The following is a 24,686-nucleotide window of genomic DNA, read 5'->3' as shown; positions in this document are numbered from 1 at the left end:
TAACGGAGAGGTTAGCATACTCAGCCCCCTGCACGTACTTATATCTCCATTGACATGGGTTCGTGGTAGTGATAGCGATCAAAGCTCTACTTTTTCTGCGTACTCTAGTCATTGTGAAACTAAGGATGTGCTTAGCATGCCCAGTCACTGAATGCAAATTGCAGCAGTTACGAGTGGTGGAATCCCGCTGGGGCTGATTGTGAAGAAAGCTTCCTTTCTCTGTCCACTCTCGCGATGGTGAAGCTAAAAATGAGGAGGAGGCCTAACGGACACAACGTTGATCGTCACCATAACAGAATGGATGGACGACCTGCGGAAGGACAAGGCACACCAAGTTTTTAGCATTTAATTTGTCCTACAGTAAAGCGCTACAATGGCTAGTATGCCCTCATGGGAATGGTAGACCGAACTGCTTCTCACTGCTAACACTGGAATGATACTAAGAAAATACTCCGTCCGCAGGCACCACGCTACACTGAAATTAGCAAAACAATGTCAGTTTATAAACTGATATTGCCAATTACCCTAGTAGCACAGTATGTTACTGCAACGTTGCAACAACATTGCCAATGTTGTATTATGTTGCGCTAACATTCTTCAACATTAGATAATGTTGCTGCAATGTTACCAAGCAACATGCTGATAACGTTGCTCTAAAGTGGTCTTTTTCACATTGCAGCAATATTGTCAAATGATGAATAAATGTTGAACCACCTACGATGACATTGCTATAACATTCATGCTATAGGCTATAATTGTCTGCCCTCTCGGGCTATTTCTGAAGCCCAAATAGAAAAGCCGGTACCAGCTAGATCACTTCTCCTCACCATTACTACATTAATTTTTTTTATTTTTTGCTTCGAGCGCAAGCTTGCATGTGGTGTGCATACAGCTGGCGAGCAGTGCAAGTGTACTTAACTATGTCACACTGATGTAAAAATATATACCTGTATCGAAAATATTTCTAAACAGCTGAAATATCTGTTTTTTTATTAAGCAGGCGGTCTAAATAAAAACTGCCGAAAAAATTGAGTTCTGGTTTCACTGACGCTCCGCAGTCTAATGGCCATGGAGATCATCACAAATCCAAATCGCGGTACAGCCGAGAGCCCATTTCCTTCTTCCATGCCTTCTTCCATGCGACAGCCAGCCCTGCGACGCGCGCTCATCTAAAAACGTGCCACTCAGCGGCAGTCGTGTCAAAGTCCGCGTTTTTTGTTGTTCTAGCATAGTTTTTTTTGCAGTCGCCGTGCCTGTGCTTTTTTTCTTGTAGCTTCTCTGCAATTCAACTGAAATGGCGCAGGCTTGCTCCGAGGATGACCTCAGTGGTAAGTGATTTCTACTCATTGTTGTGCTGTAACACGTGTTGGTTGGCACAAAGCCATGCCCTTCGTGATGGTTTTAAGTGCTACATTCGTTGCATCATGAAGAGAGTGAAGCGTTCACTAAGTGAAGTGTCCATTCGGCAACGACGCCGAAGAATAGCAGAGGCTGTTCACGGCGAACTAGAAAATTGTTTGGCCGTTGTTGATAATGGTCGTGACAGCAGATTGTGCGCATCAGGAGCAGAGCAGGATCAATACGCCTTTTTGTCGCATAATGTCGTTTTATCCTCTTTATCAGTGCCAGGCGAGGACGCAGATGAAAGCCGCAGTTCCAACTTGTCAGATTTTGGCACCTCTAGCGGCATCTCTGACATAGGAAGTGCAACGTCAGACTTGTCGCGGATTTCTGACGATGACGAGTTGGTGGAGTGTGAAGATAGGATGACACCTGAGTCTGGTGCAGCTACTCAGTGTCTAGAGTACGACTTGCGTGTATGGGCTATTAATAGTAAATTGCCTGCTTCACACCTGAATTCCCTGCTTAAAGTGCTCAAGCCATACCATCCAGAGTTACCCTCGGATGCTAGAACATTGCTAAAGACGCAGAGGCATACTGATCTGGCAGTGATGACCGGTGGTCGTTACCACTATTTTGGAATTTCTCGTTCTTTGGAAGAACATGTTGCACATGTTCCTGCAGATTGTCGGACATTGTCACTCATTGTGAACGTAGACGGCCTTCCGCTCTCCCGCAGCTCGAGAAAGCAATTCTGGCCGATTCTCGTGCTTGTAAAGGAAAGTTCACACTCCTCTCCATTTGTTGCTGCTCTCTATGAGGGTGACAGCAAGCCTGGAGATGTGACCTTGTACTTAAGTGATTTTGTCTCCGAAATAAGGAAGCTGCTTGAGGAGGGCCTTATGTACAATGGCAAGGTCTATGCTGTGAAAATCCATGCATTTGTGTGTGATGCCCCAGCAAGGGCTTACATCAAATGCATTAAGGGCCATACAGCCTATTTTGGATGTGAAAGGTGCACTCAAAAGGGTGCATACTCTGCACTTGACAGGAAAATCATTTTTGATTCCCATGACAGTCCCTTGCGCACTGATGAAGATTTCAGGAGCTTTGCCCAAGAACATCACCACCATAGCGAGTCTCCGCTGCAGTGTTTTGGTGTTGGGATGGTCACACAGTTCCCACTAGACTATATGCACCTGGTTTGTTTGGGAGTAATGAAGAAACTACTCATTTGTTATTGGGCTTCTAAAAAGCCATCAGCTTCAAAAATGTCATCACAGTCAAAGCTTCATGTATCCACGATGCTTGCTAGTTTTAACTTGTATGTTCCAAGTGACATGAAGCGCAGGCCACGATCACTGCAATTTTTGGAGCAGTGGAAAGCGGTTGAGTTTAGGAACTTTCTACTGTACTATGGACCACTTGTCCTCCAAGGAAATTTGGAAAGAAAGTTTTACGACCATTTTATGAAGCTTAGTGCTGCTATTGCTATCCTTGCATGCCCAGATTACGCAGTGCACAACGTGGACTTGGCGGAGCACCTTCTTCAAGAGTTTGTAGCTGAGGCTGGCTCCCTATATGGAAAGGGGATCTATGTCTATAACGTGCACTCATTGTTGCATCTAGCTGACGATGCCAGAAGATTTGGCCCTCTTGATGACTTTTCAGCCTTCGTTTTTGAAAACTTCCTTTATAAACTTAAGACCCTAGTAAGGACGAAGGCTCGAGCTCTTCAGCAGGTTATCAAGCGCCTCAGTGAGAAACGCTTTCTTAGTAATGTTTCCACAGGTTCTCTCAATTCATACCCAAGACTGTCAGGAGAGCACTCTAATGGACCTGTGCCACCAGGGTTTCAAGGCAGACAGTACTCTTTGCTAGAGTTTGAAGGAACTGTGCTAAAGCTTGGCAGGCTGGATAATTGTGTCCAGCTTAAAGAAGCTCACATTGTATTAGTAACTAATATGTTGCAATCGGTGTCGGGGGCCAGCATCTGTGGGCACTATTTCACAACTTTGGCTGACTTGTATTCGCAACCATTGCCGTCTTCAGAGCTCCTGGTTTTTGCTGCTAAAGACCTTTCACAAGATCTTTCTGTGTGGCCTGTTGATGAAATTAGAAATAAATGCATGTGCTTGCCAAGCGGAGGAGATAATTATGCAGTATTTCCTCTATTGCACACATGCCATGGTTTGGTCCACTGAAATGAATGGACTAAATGAGACAAGTATAGCCTGTGCTGGTATACTTGCTAATTTAAACTGTTCATTTCATTGGACCTGCTCTTCTCAAGGTCATGAGATTGAATCCTTGCCACAGTGGCTACATTTTGATGGAGTGAAAATGTGTGTGATGTCAGTGCATGTTATAAAGAACACTGAGTGGTCAAAAATTAATTGGCAGCCTTCCGCTTTTGTGTTCTAAAAAATCCATGTGCAGCTTCGAAATGTGAAACCTCTCATTCCACCATATCATTACCTGCAGTACAAGTGTAGCAGTTGCATTGCTGAATAATAGGAAAGGCAATATTTTCGGGGATCACTGGTTGATTTCGTAAAATATAAAACTTGCCTATCAGGGTAAATAAGGCACATGAATTGATTCACAATGACGTGAGTTTAAAGGCGGGCGAGAGGCATATAGTGGAGGGCTGCTGATAAATTTTAACCACCAGTGGTTCTTTAATCTGCACTGACATCACTCGCCACATACATGTTTTTCACATTTCACCTTCATCAAACTGCACCCACCGTGGCTAGGATTCCATCGCATTAATTCAGTTTTCTTTGTTTTATAATTTCAGGGGGGAAGACATACAGCATCGTTCTTTTTGAAGATGAAGATGAAGTTTCCGTCGTGCCCACTTCGTGGATTTCAGAAAACACAGTTAGGTGGCCACCATTTAAGAGCACCGCAAAGATAACTACTGCCATCAAAGAGCAACAACCACCATCAAGCGACTGGACTAGCTACAGATGTCGAGTGTTGTGGACATGTGGTAAGCTTCTTGCCCAAGTTTCTAAAAACATGTTCAAGTTGGTAGCTTAAGTTCGTGTACTATCAGTAAGATCGGTAAATTTTTGGCAGTATTGTTAGCTAAACTTTGAGCTTGAAAGTTATCTTCGTTGAACCTTATAATTAAGGTATCTACAATTTGTTTACTCTTAGTACCAGAACTGGTTGCTTTTGTATTGAAACTAGTGAAGGTGGCAAATTTTGAGTAGATGAATATACTAAACATATTAATTTGGACATGTCATTTTTATATTATGCTGTTATTTCTTTCACCACTCAGTGTTCAACAGTTCTATAAATTTTTTTGTTTGTCTTTTTAAAACTAGTGCTTTGCATTTCATTTCTTTTTGGGCAATAAATATTACATTCATTCTTTTTAGGCAGCTATGAAAGTGCTAGACAAAAAGAGCAGCAAGCAGAATTCACATCAGATTTGGCCTCAGATGTTGAAACAATTCAGCAAAGGCGGAAGAGGCGGCCACCAGCGCGCCTGGAGTCTTCAGATGAAGAGAGCATCGACTTTCCTGTTCCTCTACGAGGACAGTGCTTTAATTCTTCGCAACAAACTGCGAAGTTTGTTTCACGACCACCACCGCCAAAAATTGTGAAATTGTCACGGTTCAAGCCCCAGTCACTTGCTTCACAGGATCCCCAGATACAAAAGGCCCCACCTAGCCGGGAAGTGGCTTTAGATGATGGCGATTCTTTTGCTGAAAAAAGGAAGCTTGACCAAAATGGTAGGGGCTGCTGTCAGCCTTTGGAATCATTTATTATGCTTGCCACATGAGTTGCAGGTCGCAAGAATTTGTCCAACTTTATGTACAGTCTGGTCAGGTGCTTTTTAATTCTGTAAAGGTTATAGAAGGGCTATAGTTGATTATTTCATAAGTGGAGCGTATAGATAGACGACAGCAAACCTTTATTTCTGGCCGCCATACAGGGAAGGTGCAGGTTGCATGATCATGCGAATGTTTCTACATTAGGCACTTTATAGACAGTGTTGCTCTAACATTGCCTTACTGAATGTGTTTAATTTTGGTGATGCATCTGTTGGTGTCATATGCAGGTGCCTGCCGCATTTGTGAGCTTTACCGTAGTAGGATACAATTTTAAAAAGAAGTTGGTAACACTGGGCCATGGTTCACATTCTCTATATTACTCTGCTGGCCAATCAGTACAGTAAATGAGAGCAGCTTTTAGTGTTTTAATTTATCAAGCAAGCATGAGCATCAAAATTCTTGGTCTTATCATTTCGTCTGGTGATTAGCTTCTTGTTTAGGTCACAAAAGCTTTAACAGTTGACTACATTTTTTTGCAGTGGAATTCGGTGTGGGGGTCCCAAATGTGGGCGGAGCTTCACTGCACTTAGGTTGCATCCAACCATGGTGTTACAATTTAGCATGGAAAAGTTGGTCTGTTCAGTTGTAGCAGCCACATGATCACATATTGGTCATTGCCATAAGTTAATCTTATTTAATTTTATTCATTTACTTAAATATTCTACAGCTCCATGTGGAGCTATAGCAAAAGTGGGAGTGGAATGTAAATAGTAAGTCTTCAAAGTGCAATAGGTCTTTAATTTATTTCAGTGCGTTTACAAGCAAATATGTTCACTGTTATTGTAGATCCCCTAAATTTAGTCAATACTTTTTGGGAAAACGCACTTATGTTAACAGTAGAATATTTGCATATGTTTAATTCACCATTTTTAAGTCTGACTGTTGAATAATTTGTTTTATATCTGCATTTCTTATACCTTTCATTGCAGCACGAGTACTCTGGCTGTGTTAAGGATCCTGTGAAGTTACGTGTGCATGTTTCTGCATGGTGTTCTTGTATTGGAAATGCAAAGTGTTATTCATGCAACTTAAGTTAGGCCCTTTGCAGATTATTGGTTAAAGAAAGAAATGGCAGGAATCCTTTATTTAACTGTTACTACTATTTCTTAGGTGGATTGCTTTGCTTGTAGAAAGAATGAAGACATACTTAGGTTACTGCTTACATAAGATTAAAACCATTACAGTGAAATGTTTTAGCTTGGTCAAGTTACTTTTCTCTTCTTTGTTTTAGCCATGCTTGGAAAGTTGCTCAAGGAGGTGAAGGGAATAAGAGCTCAGGTAGATGGCCTGGAAAAATCCATCCAAAGGATAGAGCAAGCCATCACAGAAAATAAACAACCGTGTGCACAACCTGTCAGCAGTGCCATTCTTGAACTGCTTCCCCTGGCAACTCATCAGAGGCTGGAAGAATTGGAGTGGCAGCTTCATGATGAAAAAAACAGGACAGACCTCGTAAGTTAAATTTTTGCTCTGCAAGTACACATGCATGAAATTTTATGTGGATGTCTTTTTTTTTTCTAGATGGCCCATTTATCGCGAATCGGTGGCACATCAGTGCAAGATTCTGTACGCAAAATTATGCGGAGATGCATGTGTGACACGTTGGCCCAGGACTTTTCTCTGACTGGGAGAAAAGGAAAAAGGCCATTTATTGGGCTATACCTGCTCCAAGTCCTCACAGGTGCTATATTTATATATCTCTCATGTGTAGCATGCATACGCACATTCGCATTTCAGCATGCCATGATTTTTAGCTGTCAGTTAACAATGCATAGGCTTGAAGCACTGAATGCATTTCCTGTGTAAGGAACATAAGCACTATATTTTTTTATACTGATAGCATGGGCTTTTCCTGGCATGCCATCACCCTGCTGGTTTTCTGCTTTGCCTATTATAGCGAAGGGTGATGAGGCCGTTGTTCAGCACAAGCCATGAGGCTTTCTCTTATCTTACTTTAACCCTCTTCTCCAAGCCAACCAATGTAGCCTTGTCTTTGATGATTCATTCTCTCTTTTTTTTTCATTTGTTTTTCAGAAACGCTGAAAAGCAATTTCGCACAGGCCACGGAGTCACAAATACATCTTTCGATTGCCGAATGGCTCCGTTATGCACCATCAAGACAGAAGAAACGGTAAGAGACAGTTCAGTACTTTAATGATTGGCAGTTATAGATCAGCAATTTAGAGGCGCCAACACTAAATATTTCCTAATAAATATGTGCATTTTATTGCATGCATTACTGGAGTTTAAATAACCTCTGGTTTTAAGTTGGGGGCAGACAAAATAGGAAGTGTTTTGTTAATTTGGAAGATATCTTAGTGCAAGTATATATGTTATTTTACTTTTCCTCATCCTTGATCCATATTTTTGAGCAGTGTCAGCAACCTGCACTTAATGTTGCACTTTTTGTTGTTAGAGGTTTTGCTATTGGAAGTGTGTCCACCAAGATGCTTATGATAGAAAATTTTTGGTTCTTTACATATTTATTTATTTTTTTGCAGGGATGCAGCTTCGCCTTTGATGTCATGAATCAGACCATCATCATGAGCAGCTGGAGGCCACCAGGGGACAAGGGGACAAGAAGTTTCTAGATGTGCTGAATTTTTGAGGCAAATGTTGACAGTACTTTAAATTTGTAGTTTTCCAGTGCAACGGCACATGGCCAAACAAGGGATGAAGGAGACTTGGAAGAAAACAGTGCAGCAACAGGGACAAGACAGAAGACTGTACAGGTGCTGACTAGCAACTGAAGGTTTATTGAAAAGGAAAACATAAAATATACTCCCTTTACAACCTAGAGCACGCATGGTCTACACCAACAACTCTGATAAGCTGTCAGCTTCAGTTTTGGTGGTCAGCTACAACAGTTCGCAGTGATGAACGAGGACGGATGGGGTCCGCAACACATGCAACACATGCTATTCTTGTTGTGTAAATAGTTTACTGAAGTGTTTGATATTTGTAACATGCAAGTTCAGAGGTGTGTGTGTTTTCATGCTATGATAATGCGCCTAGTAACTGTTCAAAACATTAGCTATGGTTTTTGTTCCTGAGTAGCCAAAATAGGCTGCATGTGTGCTGTTTTGTAGATTGTTGCAAGTTTCTTTGTAAAGTAATTAAATAATATAATCATATTTATAAAGTAATTAAATAATATAAATCATATTAGTGAAATGTAAGCTCACATGGCACATTTTTCAAGCTGTGCTAATGTGTTCATGTAATATTAAGTGTATTATATGTCTGCTTCCTTTTTCTAAGTTATATTTGTGAAACTAGCTGTATGCCAAGCTAAAGTGCAGTTATACAGCAGTCTGAAGCTTGATGCTAGTGTAGTTGATTCAGTTCTTGACAAATAAAATAGCGTTATCAGAAACAAATGATGGCTACTTGTGATGTGCACCCATATATATAAATCATTCTAATTGTCAGAATAACCACGTGCAGTGGTATCTTCAGGTTACGGCTGCTTGTAGCATCTAGATGATCAAGAGCACTAGTAGAGAGCTGATGAATATTACATAAAGAACTTGTTTAGAGTAAGCGGTCTGAAAAGTATGGAAAAACAATGTGTTGTGCTGTGCAGCCTTGTAAGTATTTGTATTCTATAGCACAGCACCGCATCACTGTGTAGCAAGGAGTAATGGTCAGTTGCTCATTCTTGCGACCTTAAACTGCCGTAACCGTTGTGGTATGAGGATACCATTGCAGACTGTTTAGCCTTTCACGAGATTATTTTATTGACCAGCAACCATTGATAGCTGAAATATTTCAGTGATTTAGAATGCGGTCTCAAAGTTTCTGAAATGTTATGACAGCATTGCGGCAATATTGCAGTGACATTGTCAACGTTGCATGTGTGCAAATAAAAAGGTGTAGCAATGTTGCATTTATATTGTCTCCAGAAGTTGCTTTAACATTGACTGAAAGTTGATGTAACATTGGAGCAATATTGTCTCAACGTTGTCTTATGTATGTTGCGTTAACGTTGCAAAAAGAGGACGCTAGCCACGTTAAGGCAATGTTAGAAGCTAACGTTGTGGCCACACTGAGGCAACAAAGCGTGCTACTAGGGTATCTGGTGTCCTTCTTGTGTGTGTGGAGAACATAAAGGTCCTGGCAATGAAATGGTAGTATTTTCGTTTTTGCTGCAGTTGCACACAAACAAAATTCTTTGAAGTTATGCGACAGCGATCTACCGGCGGAGAAGACCAATCCACAATATAAAAATAATTGCTGGTTTCAGATCTTCCAATTTACTTTGCGCTTAGCTACCATCTGTTATATTTTTCTTTTTGTGCTCATATAAAGAAGAAAACTCCACATTACTACAATATCAACAACCGTACACAAAATAGACTGGCTCTGAAGCTGTGACCACGCACCGCACTTTTCTACATTTAGCACATGTAGTATTGGGCAACACGTTTGAGCAAAATGATTAGGTTTTCGGTCAAAGCACTGTGACAGGCGGGAAAAACTGGTTGTCATGCCCGGTCGAAACAATACCATCTGAAATCTTATTTACTTATATTCATTTTTGAAAAATCACTATAACCATTTATACATTTGCTTCGTATGAGTTATATACTAGCTTGCCTCGTCAATCTCAAAAATCTATTCTCTTTTCGGGAGACGGCCTACGTGAAAAACGACGCAACATGACAGTAAAACATCCAGCAAGGCTCTATCCAATGATTGGCGAAATAGTGCGTTGAGAGCGTGTCGACTAGCGTGCGAGTGAAAGTTGAATTATGATAGTTGTCAGCTTGTGTTGCCTCTAGCACGAGCGAGTAGTGTTAGCAATGACATTGGTGCGAAAATGGTCAGCTCAGTCTGCGATTTGTTCATGTGATCTCCGCATTGAACGTCGCAGTTGTCACGATAAAGTACTTCTGTGACATTATCAGCCCAGTGGGCTGGGAAGGCTCGAGTGGTAGCTCACCTTGAGGAGTATTAGGTAACAATTATTAATATACATACTTTGCGATGATGAAAAAGATGCAGAAACACCACTGGTGTTGTCTAACTATCCGTAAACAGGCCCCCCAAATTTCAATTGGCCCACCCCCAAACATTAGATAGGCCCACTCCGAAATTTCAAGTTGGCACACCCTCAAATTAAAATTTGCCCACCCCCCAATTTTAAGTCGGCCACGCCCGATTTTTTTTTCGCCCAGCCATAAACTTGGAGTTCGCCCATCCCCAATTTCGATTGGGCCACCCCTAATTTTCAAGTTGGTCCACCCATGAATTTCCATAAATCGTCCCCCAAAATTCCAGTCGACGCACCCCAAAATTTAGGTTGGCCCACCCCCATATCGCCCCCAAGTTCAGATTGACCGACCCCGAGATTGCCCCCACATTTAGGTAGGACCAACCCCATATCACCCCCAAATACAGATTGGCCCGCCTCCACAACACCGCCAAATTTATATTGGCCCACTCCAATACCACCTGCAAATCGAGGTTGACCCACCCCATAACAGCCCCAAACTAATGCTGGCCCACCCCTCGATCACCTCAAATTTAGGATGGCCCACCGCAAATCATACCCCAATATAGGTTAGTCCACCCATCACCTTCCCCCTCCCCCCCCCCCAATTCAGCTCGGCCCAGCCAAACATCACCCCCATGGTTAGGTTAGCGCGTCCCCATGTTACGTTCAAAGTTAGGTTGGCCCACCCCCTTATCATCCTCAAATCCAGGTTGGCCCACCCCCATATCAGCCCCAAACTTAGCCTGGCCCACCCGTCTATCACGTCAAATTTGGGATGGCCCACCGCAAATCACTCCCAAATTTAGGTTAGCCCCCCTACACCCCCCTCGATTAATTTGGCCCAGCCCCATATCACGCTCGTGATTAGGGTGGCCCACCCCCCATATCACCCCCAAATTTAGGTTCTCCCACCCCCATATCATCCCCAAATCCAGGCTGGCCCACCCCCATATTCCCCCAAACTTAGGCTTACCCACCCCTATATCACCTCAAATTTAGGTTGGGCCACCCCCATATCAGCCTCAAATTCAGCTTGGCTCACTACCATTTCACCCCAAATTTAGGTAGGACCAGTCCCATATCACTGCTAAATTCACCTTGGCCCAAATTATGCTGATGCCACTTCCAATTTCAAGTTGGTCACCCCAACCCTTTTTATGAAGACCTATATATTTATATGGGAAATGCGTCAAGCTTTTGGCGTTACAGGTACGATATTGAACGATTTTGCTACCAAATTGCAGGGGTACTCGACAAAGAATGCTGCGCATTGAAAGCAAATGCACCGAACGAAGGACATTCATTCAAATGTTTTTTTACGGCCACACCTACGGATTGATACCACTTGGCTGTAGGGAACACATTAACAGTAGCTACTAATCCAGACGCTGCACATCTCCTAGTTGGTGCATTTCTTATTTGGATGATTATTTAGAAATAATTAACGTTCGGGCAGCGACTCAGCCTAGCAGACCCTTTGTTCCACACGAATGTTGCATAGGAATGGCACTGGCCACCGGGTAACATTGTGGCACAGCTGGACGTCATTCGCTCGGAGTGTGTGCCATTAAGGACAGCCGAAAGTCGAAGAAAACGGACCTTCCAGAAGAACGCAATAAGAATAGGCATCTTGTTCTTGCAGGTTCCACGCTACAAAGCACGAAAGTTTTTTTTTTTTCATAACACAAAGCCATGCACAAGCTTCTAGTTATGTTGTCCAATTAATAAAACCTTCATAAAAGCGATGACTTAACAAATGAACACGATACTGCTACGTTTTATGAAGGAAAAACAGAAAGCATAATATTTCAAGAGCACCACTGGAAAACCAGAACCGAAAGCAATTCTTGAGTTTTGTGTTTATGCTATTTGGTAGGAGACTATAAGCCCTATGCGGCTTTAAAAAAATGCGCTGCTGAAAAACCAAAACCGAAAGCAAATCTTGGGTTTTGTGATTCTGCCATCTAGTGAGAGACTACAAAACTAGGTCCTATGCTGCTTAAAAAAAAATCCTGTGAAGGAGGAATCGAACCACGGCCGCCGTGATGCGGGACGAAAGGTGCTCGCTATTCTACCACTCGGCCACGGCTACCGAGGCTTCGCCAAGGGGTACGCTCATGTTTTTATAGATACCACGGCAATTTTCATGACAGTGTTACAAAAATCGCTTTCGGGAACAGTCTTACGCCATATGTGGAGAGTCGAGAGAGGCATCAATCGAAAGCTGAGTCTCCGGACTACATGCGCTCCACTGCGTATTACGGTAGACGGGATAGTTTTATTGCAGTCATCGTTCTTGCCTCAAAAATCGAGCACAAATTTTCGTCGTTTCCATAGGCTTCCATTGCTAAAACTTTAACTGCTGTGGGAACAAAATTTTTACGTGCCATAAAGTGATCACTGCATTTGGCTCGTGTGGACTGTCTTCCAGAACACGTTTGTCACCTGCGTTTTTCAATAATGGGCCTGCAGCTTTTGTTATTCGCAAAAAACCCGCTCGTTCCATTGAAAACGCGCTAGCTTTGTGCTGGGCCCGCTTGGGGCGCTAGTTGGTACGTGTCCAGAAAAGCTGGATATGGTGCACTTAGCTCTGTGCCGGTTGAGGCTGGAAACTATACGCGATGTCTACCCAGCGTGGTTAAAGAGCAATGGAGGTTTGTTGACTCCGCGCTGAGGGAAAATCCGCAGTGCAACTCGGCGTATGCTCGCTACCGCTTCGAGAGTCACGCAAGCCACCGGCGGTACACAATGGCCGCCGTGCCAGACAGCGCCGCCGGCCACTGCGCCCGGGCGCGGACGAAATGAGAGGAACGCGTGCCTTGGCCCGATCCACGTTACGTCAGTGGCTGGCGTGCGCGGCGGAGGCCGTTCCGGCAGCCAGCGATGGGATTCCGGAGCTCCACGGGCCCGTGTCCAGCGGGGCAAGGACGCTGCGTTGCGCCACTTTCGAGGTCAGGTGCGGAGCCCGGACCACTTCCAGTCGCCGGCTCGGTTGGCTGCGTAAAGTATACAGCGCACGCACCGAGTGGTTCCCTGTCGCACTCTTCAAAGTCTTACTGACATCTGCCTGGGTTACTGCTAAAAAAACGATGTTCAGGTGGTTTCGTCTTTTGACTCAATGGGACAGGTCCACGCAGAAAAAGATTCGGAAAAAAAAACCCAGCAGCGTTTTACAGCGAGGTTGAGTATAGAGTCGATCAAAACCAACTTTACCTTTAATAAAGGAACATGATCACGGGTCAGACACACAGGATCAGCACGCACAGCACGCGCAGAAATTTCTTGTGATGGAAAAGACCAGAAAAAATCTGAACGAACGAGCGGGCAAGGAGCATCACTAGCAACTAACCATACTCAAAAGCGACCGATACACTCTTTAAGGAAGTTGCTAGCGTACACAAAAAGCATTTCACCGAAGACAGACCAGATAGCAGTGGAACTTCAATTCCCAAAATGCACGATTATCTTAAAATAAACGCTAAGAATTCATCTCATTGCTGCGCAGGGCCACAGACGTATCGCTGATACAAACATATCCCTTCTTTCTGATGTAATATGCCTCCATGAATTCACAACAATAGGTACAAATTGCATGTTCTTTTCTCGGCACCACGGAAGCTCGCTGGCTTGTGCTTAGGCATTTTAATGTCGCAGAAGCAGTCCCTGGGTGGGAAAAATCATGCTAGGCCATAGCTTGCCTGCTTGGTTGGCGGGTAGTGTACGAAATCCCTCTCAGTTGTAGTAAGGTTTATATTGACCATACAGAGACTGCTGCGTAAATGACATAGCAAAAGAGCAACAGCTTTCAATCAAAAATAACATTTCTGCATATTTGCCTATGCACTGTGGTTCCTGCGCGTTTGAGCCCCACGTTTTTCTCATTTTCGAATACTCGGCAAAACCAAAGATGCCTTGGTAAGGGAGTTAATGGAGGCATATTACATCAGAAAGAAACGAGATACTTAGGCGATGCGTCTGGGACCATAGACAGCAATGAACATGAACCTCTCGCGTGTATACGCGTATATTAGGATAAGCATACATTTTAGCAATGCAAGATTCATGTTTCATGAATATCTGTCCTGTTCACGTGCGCAAATGTGTTTGCGCTTACTGGTACCTTCCTTACAGAGTGTACCTGTCTTCCCTGAATAATGTTAGTTGCGGGTGAAGCCCTTTCCTGCCCATTAAAGCTTGTATAGATATATCTCTGTATTTCCTGTTTGGACGTTTCTTAACATATGTTCGTGTCTGTTCCATAGTAAGAAGTAGGAACCAATTATTAGAAGCATCTTAGAATTGCAGCAATGGCTCACTGTCACTGTCTTCCAATCTGAACAAGCTGGATGTTTTGTCTCGTTCCGCAGTTCATACTGTAAGTAATTTCTCGCAGCCAGAGAACGAACACACAGAGCAAAACAAGTACCTGTGTTCTTACTCTCAGTCTTCGTTCCGCGGCTGTGCTGAACTTTTTCTTTATTATGGGGTATATAGGAGATGTTGTCGCCTTTGATTGGAGGCGGTTACTCCTTTTCACATAGGGATTTAAATAAAAAATCAAACATAATAAAAATAATGAAATCATAACGACACAAATTCCAGTCACATAAGTACACTAATGCCACACTGTACCTACTGCAGACCCGGGTGCGTATCACTTTATCCACCCCTTTCATTAACGCGTTTGTGAAATTCGCGAATGCGACCTAGCACACACTGCAGTTCTGAAAATACTCTAATAAGCTAAATTTGTTCAACTGTAACACTTGTTTTTCCACAACGTTCTGGAAACATTAAAACATGCTAACAATTTTACTTTCATTCATTGTTGAGCGAGATCGTACACACAGATCATAGTGGGAGGTCTCCTGGCCCTGACGGCTTCTGCACGCGAACTCACGTGTGCCGGACTAATTTCCTAAAATTATGGCTGAAATTGCTCTCACAAAGTCCAACATTCTGCGAAGCATTCTTACCGCGAATTCAGAACAAAGATTCTGCTCTAAAAACTCGACCCTTGTTGAAATTACGCCTTAGTCCTAGCGCTGGAGGTGATTCCTGCCAACATTTCCCGCCATCATGTCGGCAGCCCATGAAGTGCTCCTTTGACTTTATTTTTTCTTTATTTTAGTGACTTGAAAATCCTGTATAATTGAAAAGTACGCCACAACCGAAGAATGGAAACGTTCAATAAATGCAGCCGATTTCGAACAACCAGGCCAGATGATATAGTTCCAGTTTGACACAAGAAAACATATGTGGTTCAATAAACGTTGCAGTTCATTTTCACAGATTGGACTACATCAATGACTGTGTACATCAATGACCATATCGATGACACCGGGTTCGACGGGACACCGTGCCGGCTCGCCGTTGTGAGAAACAGCTGTTGCGCAGCCGGTGTGCATGCCAGAAGCGTAATACCGGGTCAGGAAACGAGGCGCCATGTTCAGCTATGGAGGGTGATGGTTATCATGATGATCCTTCAAGAAGCATTTGCCCGGCTCTTACTCTTACGCCGGAAGAACTTGCAGTCCAACCTGCTGCAACCTAAGCGCCAGCTGCCGGCTACCCTACCTTTGAATGACACGGCGAGGAGGATATGGGATGGTGATGCCGGAAGCATCACCGAAACCTTAACGAATACTGAGTTGATTGCTGCCATTGATGATGCAAAGGCACACTCATCGCCTGGACAGGACAACAAGCTCCCCAAGTTGCTTAGCAATTTAGAAGGGGATGCCACTGATGCTCTACTTCATGTTATGAATACAGTCTGGATTATGGAAGTAATTCCGCCGTAATGGAAACATTCGGCAATAGTGCCCATCCCGAAGCCAGGCAGACCACCAACCAGGTTTTAGACAGTCCGCCCAATTTCTATGACTCCGACAATTTGCAACTATTTCAAGTGAATGTTTTCCACCAAACTTTCATGGTGGTCCGATCATTGCAATTATCATTCAGCTCAACTAAGATTTAGACAGTATTTGGGTAGGGAAGACGCGGATATCAGTTCCAGTGCATGAAGTATTACACGTCTCTCCTCACAGCTACAGTAATGGCTACGAATAAAGCGAAGGTCGTGTGATGTCCAGCACAAAACAATGTTTTAAATAATAAAGTATCTCAGACTACCACTTCGAGTAACAAAGTTGATGTGTTTAATTGTGATGTCCAGAAGATTGTCAGTTTGCGTGAGGGGCATCAAGTTGGGTGGCAGACTTCGAACCACCGAGTCCCGCAGGACTCCGTGCTTGCGCAGCTGCTACTGGATAATGCCAGCCTGTCAATCACATATTAAACTTCGCCTAATAAACATTCCCAACATCCGATTTCTGATTTTATCTGACGAGATTACACTGTCCTCAGCACCCAGAGAGGCTCGTGATACCCTTCGTGCGTCTGCACAAAACTCTGGGCTCAGTATATCAGCCCGAAAGTACTGCGGCTTAAATATCCGTTCTTCGGGCTCAAGCGTGAGATGGCTCGAAAATGGCCCCAATACGTAGACTGAAACTTTGCACTTGGTACGGAGAATTGCATCAATGAGCGGGTGTCTTGTACTGATTTGGCTTACCAAATAGAGCGCCTATAGCACTCCAACCGCGCACAATATACCAAGAGCAGTTCCACCGATTGACAAGAAATCAGTGGATGACACTCGAAGTAGTAAACAGGAACGCAAAGATGGCACTCACGGCTCTGTTATGATTCAGCCCAATTTCTACACTACAAGATTACAACCACCTTAATACCATATCGAAACCTGTCAATGAGCGTGAAAATAATAATAATAATAATAATAATAATAATAATAATAATAATAATAATAATAATAATAATAATAATAATATAAATGAAAGTTTAAGAAGGGGAAGAAAGAGGAAAGGAAGAGAAAGGTGACAAATCTCAAAGAATAAAGCTTGCCCTATTCCCCTTAGTGGCTGCGAGCCATGACAGAGGTTCATCATCATCATCATAAAGTAGAAGACACACAGTACAGGCCACACAGTTGGGCCTGTCACTGCAGGTCAAGCTGCTAAATAATGTTAAAGTAGAAAAAATAGTGTCTTAGGTCTTCTCATTTGAAAGAAACTGAGAAGATGACATATTCCGTCAGGTGTGGTTTCTTATTCCGCACTACACGGGGAGCCTCTCCGGGCTACCATGTTGGACGATAATTCACCGTGGTGTTGCACTACTCCCACCACTAATAAAGCAACAAAGCTTCGGCGACGTGCTGCAGCTTCCCGAGTATACGAGACGACTGTTCCTCGTGGTCACTGCGTGACTTACACAGATCCAGCTGCTCACTGAGAAAGCTGAGTCACTTTCTTCAGTCAAGCGTACCCCGAAACTCAAGCTACTGGATGCTGCGCAACATAAAGTTCAGACGCCTCACTACTTGAGCTGCAGGCAATACATGATGTATTCGAAGACACCACTACGTTGAATGGCTTTAGTGTTGTCGACACCTACGCTGGCTTCCTGTGAAGTTCACTGAGCTAATACTGCAATTTCTACATGAGGAGGAACACTGTCCTTTTATAAACATCTATGTCACAGGGCAAGCGGCGCAAAAAAGAAAAAAAAAGAAAAAGAAAGCCAATGGACATGGCAGCTAGGTGCCCTTTTAACATTTTTGCGTTTTCCTTTTTGCGACCATACGTAGTCTCGAGAAGCACAACTGTGCCACACGTGCCTCTTTACAGCGACACAGAGCCACGTGTGCAACATAGCCCGAACGTCGACCTACGAAGCACGGAAGCGACGAAACGTGCCAATGCACCCCGCGTTCGCGAAAAGAGCTTGGCCGTGGGAGCTAATACAGGGTGTCTCAGCTATGTCGGGCCAAACTTTAAAAAATATCTACGTATCAGTTACCATAACGCAACGAATTTAGTGGTGTTACCTACCATCTTGAGCAACTGAAAGTATTGTTTACTATGAGCGTACGTAATTCATGAGCGTAATTAATTAGACAACTTATAAAAAAATAATTTAATCACAGAATCTTCAATGTAGAAGGTTTAGAGCCTATTGAGAAATGTTCGAAAAAATTTTTGCCGTGGAAATAGCTGCTGTGGTTCTCATTTTTCCTCACTGTAAGCAAAGCGCGCAACATTTGAAAATGTACCACGTCAGATATTAGTGCCCTCAAACATTCGACGAAAGAATCATCGGTGCTGCATGCAGACCAAAGGCACGGACAGGCTTTGAGAAACTGAGAAACATCGGATACAGTGGTCTTAGCTTCCATTCTTGCCGAGATAGCTGGTTGGTTAAAGCGATGGGATACACGATAAATAATGCATGGCCATTCTTGAAGCTGTGCCAGTGTTTTTTGCTGTTGACATAGTAAAGGGCGAGGAGGTTTCGGCGCTGGATGGCGATGTATCGGAGATGATGGGTGTGGCCATCTCCTATCATTTTTTTCTGCAGCTTCTTCATGCCTTCCCTCTGCGTGTAGCGTCCATCCTTCGTTAGTAGAATGTTTGAGGGCGCTAACGTCGTTGCACGCAAGCGCTAGTCAAGTGGTAATTTTTCAATTATCGCGCACTTTCTTTGTAGCCCGGAAAAAATTAAAACCACGGCAGCTATCAGGACGGAAAGAAATTATTTATATATTTCTCGATAGACTCTACAACTTGTACATTAAATATTCGCCGTTTAAATTAAGGCTTTGAAAGTTGGCTATTTGATTATTGTTAAGAAATGATTGAGGACCTTAACAGAGAAAGTGTAAGAGTGGGAATGAAGATTAATATGGTGCAGACAAAGAGAATTTTGAATAGCCTAGTAAGGGAACAAGACTTCAGGATCGCCAGCCAGCCTCTAAAGTCTCTAAAGGAGTACGTTTATCTAGGTCAGTTATTCACAGCGGGAACCTGATTATGAGAAGTAAACGCTTACCACAATCATTGTAAAGAAAGGTGCACAAACACTGTATTCTACCGGTGCTAACATATGGGGCAAAAACTTGGAGGTCGACAAAGAAGCTCGATGACAAGTTAAGGACTGCGCAAAGAGCGATAAAACGAAAAATGTTAGGCGTAGCGTTAAGAGACAGGAAGAGAGCGGTGTGGATCAGAGAGCAAACGGGTATATCCGATATTCTAATTGACATTAAGAGAAATAAATTGAACTGGGCAGGTCATGTAATGCGCAGGTTTGATAACCGGTGGACTGTTAGAGTTAAAGAATGGGTGCCAAAAAGAGCGGAAGCACAGTCGAAGACGACAGGAGACTAGGTGGGGCGATGCAATTAGGAAATTCGCGGGCGCTAGTTGGAATCGGTTGGCGCAGGAGAAGGGTAATTGGAGATCGCAGGGAGAGGCCTTCGTCCTGCAGTGGACATGAAATAGCCTTATGATGATGAAGATTATTATTATTATTATTATTATTATTATTATTATTATTATTATTATTATTATTATTATTATTATTATTATTATTATTATTATTTATTAATTAATTACTTGAGCTCATAGTAAAAAAAGTACTTTAATGGTCAAGAGGACAGCGAACAATACTAAGTTGGTTGCATTCACGTAACCGGCCGTGGTTGCTCAGTGGTTTTGGCGTTGCGCTGCTAAGCAGGAGGTCGCGGGATTAAATCCCGACCGTGGTGGTCGCATTTCGGTGGGGACTCGAAATACAAGACCCCTGTGTACCGTGCATTCGGTGCACGTTGAAGAACCCCAGGTGGTCAAAATTAATCTGCAGTCCCCTTTTAATGAGTTTAATAATAATGCGCGTACTTTAGTCTCTTTCGCAACAACTTCCATTCATACTCCAGTGACCGAATCAGCAACGGCACGGACCTATCGATGCTTGCGTGGCATCTCTAAAAATTTGGTTGCGGCAAGTATGGCTTTTCTCCCTCTCTCTCTCTTTCTCTCTCTCTCGCACACATACACACATACACACATCGCAAACGCCCCACGAAAAAGAGGCTGCATTAGCGCAAAATACAATTGGAAAGAATCCGTAAAGAGTTAAAGATCATTATAAAGTATCGCGAAAACAATTATGCTCGCCAACAGTATCATACTACTCCTACATGACCAAGCCATTTTATCTAAGCAATAAAAATCACCGTGGTTCGTCCTAATGTTGCACTGACTCCGTGATTGGCCAATGGACCTCGGAGCGGCGTCTTTGAAAGCTGCAGCTGAGGGCAGCAGTTTCGCGTCGTTGAGCTCCGGGGCCGCCAGATGACTGCATGCGCCACGCTCTGCTTTCGGTGATTGGAAATGCAGCGGAAGAGAATAACAGCAAGCTTGCTCTCTCACTTCAACACCTTGCATCGTGAATTGCGTCGATGCGTGTCTTTATTTGCATGGAAGTGAAATATGGCGCTGTGCTCCTGTGATATTTCTTGTGATATATTAAAACTTGCAGTAGCATGCCCGGCCCTTCGCACCGTTAACTTCTCCGGTTATCGTTAAAATTTATATCACTAGCGTGGACGTTTTTGACATGCTGGTTGATGTAAACGGTTTCCTTGTGATAAATTCTTCGAATGCGCAAGTTCTGTGCAATGCGCTATGCCGTGCGAATAGAATGTCATGCCAGTGACTGTTCAAGAAGCTATTGCCGCGGGCTAGCAATCAGGCATAGCGCATGCGCCAACTTTCCGAGCCCTCTAACTCAGTGGACCTAAAATGGAAAATATCATATCTTTTTGGTCACTACTTTATATGTCGCTCAGAAGTAGCGAGAAGACCAGCACCGTTTCCTACTACGCACTTATGTCTATGATTACGAGAGTATTTGAATACCTGCCACCATCGGAATAAGGCCTTTGGGGGCGGGATTAAATCCAGCGTCTGCGTTCTCAGTAGCAGAGCGCTATATTCGGCGATGCGTGCATATTTCTTCAACATGCGAGGTCCGCGTGTTTCAGATAGAGAGAAAAAAAATTTATTGTAAAACAGCACCTAGTGTGGAGTTTTCTTGCTTTGAGAGAGAAAAGGCTGTATAGAAAGACAGGGAGGTTGCCCAGAGGTAATTCAGGTTGACTACACTGCACGGGGCGGGGGGGGGGGGGAGTAGGGGGATAAAAAGAGAAAGAGAGTGGAAGGGGGAGATGGAGATAGAGAAGGACAGACGTGCATGAACAAACCGCGTACACGATAGAGCGGTATTGAGCGGCATTCTTAAAGTCTATCGTGAAGGCCCGTAGACCGCAGGAATCTTAGTAACGCGAGTAAGGCCTTCTGCACGGATGTTCTTTGGGAGCACTGACCTAAAAAGCTTTTAGTTCTGATAATGGACGATTGTCCAACTTGTCCAGCACTCTGCACCATCACTTGTTTCTGGGCACTATATCGCGGGCTGACACATATAACGTGTGTGAGCGTCTCATCACTGCTGCATGGGTCCCCAATCCAATACATGGGATATTATTAGCGTCCAGATAATAGCAGAGACCGCTTACGAACGAGATGCTTCGTGAATTCATCCATACTTTTGAATTATACGCATTCATTCGCATGTAAAACAGAAAGACCTCCCCTACCTCATGCTTTCTTCCTTCGATTTAACTGCATTTATACTCCGTTCGAAAATATGTTTTTATATATACAGTGAAAGCTCGTTAATTCGAACTTCAATAATTCGAATTTATGGATAATTCGAACTGTACGATTTGGTCCGGCCAAGCTCCACAGAAGTCTATGTATAAAAAAGTCCGTTAATTCGAACGCGAGAAGGTTCCCTCACGGATAATTCGAACTGCGCTCGCCTGGAACACGGCCAGAGAAACGCGCCTACTGTCTACACACAACGCTGTATTGCCTCCGAAACGGAGAGAACGGCGAGAGAAGGCAAAATCGGAAAATAATCTAACCGACGAGGGGTCAGCCAGAAGGCAGCGGCGGCTGCCGCCTCTCCGTTCTACGTAACATCCGAGACTTCTTGCCCGTTGCGAATCTCGGAGGCTTTGCAAATCTTGTACAGCTGCTAATGCTGTGCGGAGATGGCACGGCAAACGCCAAAACACAGCGAATCAAGTACGTCGCAGCTGCGCTTGCAATCAAGAACCAACGAATCAGGGCCTTCGCCACCTTCACATGTTCGGCGTCTTTGTCTCGGCAGTCTTGATCGGTTGTGTACCTCTGTTTTCAGCTTAGGAGGTATCGGCCGTCGCGATTCATTGTGATGGTGTTAAGCCTCGGCTAACGTTCGTTACGGTGGACATCGCTGGTGTGGCGCAGTCGGACCCAGAGCTTCGACTTGAAGATGGCGTGTGCCGTGACACGCCAAATTTCTGACATTCCCTACTGCTTCCAAATCGCAGTGTACTGTTGCTCTCCTTCACTTTCGTTAGTTCGAACTTTCGTTAATTCGAACTGAAGCGGCTTCCCCTTGCGGTTCGAATTAACGAGCTTTTACTGTATATATATAACAAGCAGACTGACGTTGACAAATGACAACGGACGAAGAGGCAGAAAGCGTGCCATTACCAGTTGCTTTCTTTGGCGCCGAAGGCCAACTCATATACACATGAGACTGTTGTAACAAAAAGCATTTGCGTTAGAATTGTTCTTAATAGGTAATTCCAGCCAATCTTGATATGTACAAATTATTAGCTAAGGCGTCTGGCCAATGGCAAACAGTACTTAAGAATGAAAAACTTTGTGAATTCAGATCCAGGAGCCAATTTTAATATGATCCGTGGGCAAATACAATACAGGTATCTGAACGGTGGATTATATTTACCAGCTCTGCCGAGGATTGGATTTCACCAGAAATTTAACGAAATGTGAAGATCGTATGTGCTAACTACGTGAGGCTTTCGGCATGCTTTCGGCTCATTACATTACATGTCGCCAGATTAGGTGAATGCCTATTCCGACGTCAGTGTCTCGGGCTGTCGTTGCACTCGGTTATGGTGACGAAACTACTTACGAAGGTTCTGTGGCTATTTCAGAACGCGTGGTAATGTCGAAGTGGACAAGTTATTCACCACGATGCCGTAAAAGCAATGGCCGTAAGACATCAGTATTAGAAAAGGGGTGACGTGTCGCGCATAATTTTACTCTCAATTGGCGCATTGATCCATCGAGATATATAAATCCTATGGAATATTATCTGCTCAGCCATAGCTTCGGTTAGCGAACGGAACTAGCCATACAGTCGAATATAATTTAGAGGTAAAAACGCGTGAATTGCCTGCTACAGGCTTCCCAGATTGAAGAAATGTTAAGTTTAGCACGTCTATTAAAAAATAACAACAGAAACAAAGAGAACAGTGACCAGTTTTTGCTAGTTTTAAAGAAAGTGTAATATAGGTAGAAGCATGATAATGTGTGGCCTTGTGTTATCAGATGAAGTCTCTTCTTGCGAGTGCCGAATTCGCGTGGCGTATTTACTGCCTTCTTCGTGGAACCGTCGGTTCGTCAAAATATTTTTTTTTTCCGCACAGAAGTAAATGAAAGATCGCGAAAGGCTGCGGAAAGTGACGCAATTTTGAACATCCGCTCCCGATGATAATCGCTGTGATTGCATGGCTGACCAATTAAGATCGACTTTTGGTGAACCAGTTATCAGGAACGTGTTTAACGTCGCTTTTTTAAAATACCCAGGGGTCCATATATACTCCCCACTGCACAACCCACCGCATCCTTTCCGTATACCACACGAATTCGCGATAATTTTCCATGTCAAGTTGTCGTGTTTCGTTCATTTAAGGAAGGGCCTACATAGCAATTGTCAGCGTCATTACAGTAATGGTTGACTTGAAAACGGCATTGACTTTCGGATAAAACTTGCAAATCTCTTTTTGCTGCACTTATACTACATAGGGTGTCCCAGCTAACGTTAGCCAAGGTAGTAAAAGAAAACAAAAAGCCTCTGATGACTGACTACCATACATCTTAATGAGAGCAGCATTCCAGGCAAGTTGGTAATTCATTACTCAAAGGATATTGAACAACAAAAAAAAAAAACGACACGGACGTAAGAGAAGACACGCCAAGCGCAATATCGCGATTGCGCTTGGTGTGTCGTCTTCTCTTACGTCCATGTCGTTTTTTGTTGCGCAATATCCTTTGACCATAGATCTCATAATCGCAGTTTGCACCATGACCTGTTTATAGCGTCTTCCTTTGAGTATATTGAATAACGTGAGCTGGGACTCGCGGTATTTAGCAACGTCACGCTGAAATGACGCCAGACGCAGATGGTGAGCGCAGCCAGTGGTGTTATTTCTTTGTGATATAAGTTTAATTTGCGTTTATAACGGCGTAACGTATCGCCACTCTTAAAATCAGCACTGAGAAACATTCTTCTTTTTCTTTTTTTACTTTGCTGTTTAATGCGGAGCAAACTGTCTGACGTACACGGATCCGAATCGTTGAACTGTAATGAAAGCAGCAATTTCAGGGCACAATGGAGGGCAGAATGAAGTACGCACGGCGGCTGGCGGCGGTGCGCACCGTTTCATTGTGAGGCTTCACTCGGCGGACATCAAAGCCAAGCAG

At 43.6% G+C, this 24,686-nt stretch overlaps 2 protein-coding genes across 6 annotated transcripts in view; both read left to right on the top strand.

The window, feature by feature from the left end:
* LOC135900066 (uncharacterized) overlaps positions 1-24,686 on the top strand; it is a 74,293-nt gene that overhangs the window by 29,642 nt on the left and 19,965 nt on the right. The window contains exon 1 of one of the 3 annotated variants that reach the window (XR_010563785.1): positions 12,748-13,150. The exons of 1 other annotated variant lie outside the window; for it this stretch is intronic. Coding sequence is in view for 1 of the 2 variants with exons in the window: in XM_070526826.1 (XP_070382927.1) it covers positions 12,896-13,145 (250 nt within the window). In the remaining variant the exon portion in view is untranslated. Of the gene's footprint in view, positions 1-12,747; positions 13,151-24,686 lie in introns of those variants that run through there. One more of the 3 variants, XM_070526826.1, reaches the window with a different exon arrangement.
* Positions 640-8,178, top strand: LOC135900064 (uncharacterized). 3 transcript variants are annotated; one of them, XM_065429503.1, is made up of 7 exons: positions 928-1,328; positions 4,145-4,339; positions 4,737-5,093; positions 6,427-6,647; positions 6,717-6,876; positions 7,230-7,326; positions 7,697-8,178. In XM_065429503.1, exons 1-7 carry the CDS (start codon positions 1,295-1,297, stop codon positions 7,722-7,724), a joined length of 1,092 nt encoding a protein of 363 aa, XP_065285575.1. In that variant the 5' UTR covers positions 928-1,294; the 3' UTR covers positions 7,725-8,178. The 3 variants fall into 3 exon arrangements, 1 of the variants encoding a protein (XP_065285575.1); XR_010563783.2 differs by lacking the exon at positions 6,717-6,876 and having other exon boundaries at positions 872-1,328; XR_010563782.2 differs by lacking the exons at positions 4,737-5,093; positions 6,717-6,876; positions 7,230-7,326; positions 7,697-8,178 and having other exon boundaries at positions 640-4,339; positions 6,427-6,566.

Source organism: Dermacentor albipictus, chromosome 1 (genome assembly GCF_038994185.2).
Source record: "Dermacentor albipictus isolate Rhodes 1998 colony chromosome 1, USDA_Dalb.pri_finalv2, whole genome shotgun sequence".
Classification (NCBI taxonomy): domain Eukaryota; kingdom Metazoa; phylum Arthropoda; class Arachnida; order Ixodida; family Ixodidae; genus Dermacentor; species Dermacentor albipictus.
This window is presented reverse-complemented; position numbering and strand designations above follow the sequence as displayed.